Raw genomic sequence first — 1,882 nt, forward strand, 5'->3', positions numbered from 1 at the left:
TCAAGAGCATGGTTTGGTAACATGTCAATATTTGGAACCCCTGAGGGGTCTAAACTAACCTGTTGACTGGGGTCTCCAGGTGTGTCCACAGAGGGATTACCATCTAGCACAGTCCCCTGGGTATAAGAGATGCTCTGCTCAGAGACACAGTAGAAAGTTTCACGTGTGGTAGCCTGAAGTGAACTATTTTGGAGAGCGTTGTTTTTGCTCTTGCGAGCTTCAAGTATTTTGCGTCTCTCTTTAGCTGGTAGGCGAGCTCTCTTGTTTTGAAACCAGTTAGAAATTACATCAATAGAACAACGGACTAGGTTAGCCAGTTCTCTTCTGGTTGCAAAATCAGGGTACGGGTCTTCAGAAAAGCTCGTATTAAGTATGGTCAGTTGTTCCGAATCAAACAGACATCGGTTTCCTTTTCCTTGTTTGGATTCAGATCCAACTAATTTCTTCGTTAGAGATCTATTGGAATCCATTGTTGATCTCTGTTCCAGGACCTTTCAAAGTGACAAAATGATGTCCTCTAGATCAATGTTGTAAGTTGGTGTCCCTAGAAAAACAAAACCAGTGAAACATATTATATATGTATAGTTATCTCTAACATATGACTTCACCACTGCACCCTCATATCTCCCCAGTCTAAACTGGTTCTCGGCAGGTGCTGGAGTTGGTTCTGGCATGCACATCAGAATGAAACAAAGCCTTCTCCTGCACTATCCACATAATCATCCTGTTGAGCCCTTAAGGCCTTTCTCTTTGTAATTGACCCTCATGAGGAACCTGTACATAGACATCAGGCAGTTCTTCCACACAGAACAAAGACACTTAATGATTTACAATTAGGAAATGTAAGTTTCAGTGTTTTAAATTTAGGAAAGGTGTGCACCAGGGTTGTGCTCATTCACCATATTTATTCAATCTGCATGTTGAGTAAAAAATCTGAGAATCTAGATTATATGAAGAATCTTGCTTGCTGAAAGCAAAAAGGACTTAATATTCTAACTGCTAAAAATCAAATACTACAGCCTTTGTTAGGAGCTCTGATAGCGTAGTGGTTACGAATTGGGCTGCTAACCTCATGGTCAGCAGTTCGAAACTACCAGTTGTTCTGCAGGATAAAGATGTGGCTTTCTGCTCCTGTAAAGATTTACAACCTTGGAAACCTTGTACAGGGTTGCTATGAGTTGGAACTGACTCCATAACAGCAACAGCCTTTGTAATATGTGGCAACCCAAATTAAGAAAGCAAAACACCCGGACTAGACCAATAAATAACATCGCGATGAGTGGGCTAAAGAGTAAATTCTCTAACAATTTGCTTTGCTTGGATCCACTGTAAACACTCATGAAAGCAGCAGTTAAGAAACCAAAAGATGTTTTTTAAAAAAAAACATCTGCTGAACAAAACCCTCTTTAAATTATTCAACAGCAAAGATGTCAGTTTGAGAACTAAGGTGTGGCTAATCCTATCCATGGTACTACTTGTTAAGTGCCATTGAGTCGGTTCCAACTCATAAGTGATTCTGTATAGGGGTTCCAAGGAGGGGCTGGAATTTAAAATATTGACCTGTCAGTTCTAACCAACTTTGCAGTCCAACGCATTAACCCGCAGAGAAAAACCAGGATTCCTTTGTCCCTGAAGAACATCATACTTGGTAGAATGGTGATGGTGATGTGCCGTGGAGTCGGCACAGGCTTTCCAAGGCTGTAAATCATTACGGGAGCAGAAAGCTTCATCTTTCTCCCTCAGAATAGCTGGTAGTTTCGAACTGCTGACCTTGAGGTTCTCAGCCCAATTCATTACGACTATGTTACCAGATCTCCTTATTGGTAGAGTAGTTGTTTGTTGTTGTTAAGTGCTGTAGATTGGGTTACAACTCATGGCAACC

At 41.1% G+C, this 1,882-nt stretch overlaps 1 protein-coding gene across 1 annotated transcript; it reads right to left on the minus strand.

The window, feature by feature from the left end:
- Window positions 1-59: 59 nt before the first annotated feature.
- LOC102820062 (double homeobox protein A-like) lies at window positions 60-470 on the minus strand (the record flags this gene model as incomplete). Its single annotated transcript, XM_006834701.1, has 1 exon — window positions 60-470. A coding segment is annotated over exon 1 (411 nt), but the record flags the coding sequence as incomplete, so codon positions are not given.
- Window positions 471-1,882: the final 1,412 nt, after the last annotated feature.

The sequence above is a fragment of the Chrysochloris asiatica genome, unplaced genomic scaffold, assembly GCF_000296735.1.
Source record: "Chrysochloris asiatica unplaced genomic scaffold, ChrAsi1.0 scaffold00013, whole genome shotgun sequence".
Lineage (NCBI taxonomy): Eukaryota > Metazoa > Chordata > Mammalia > Afrosoricida > Chrysochloridae > Chrysochloris > Chrysochloris asiatica.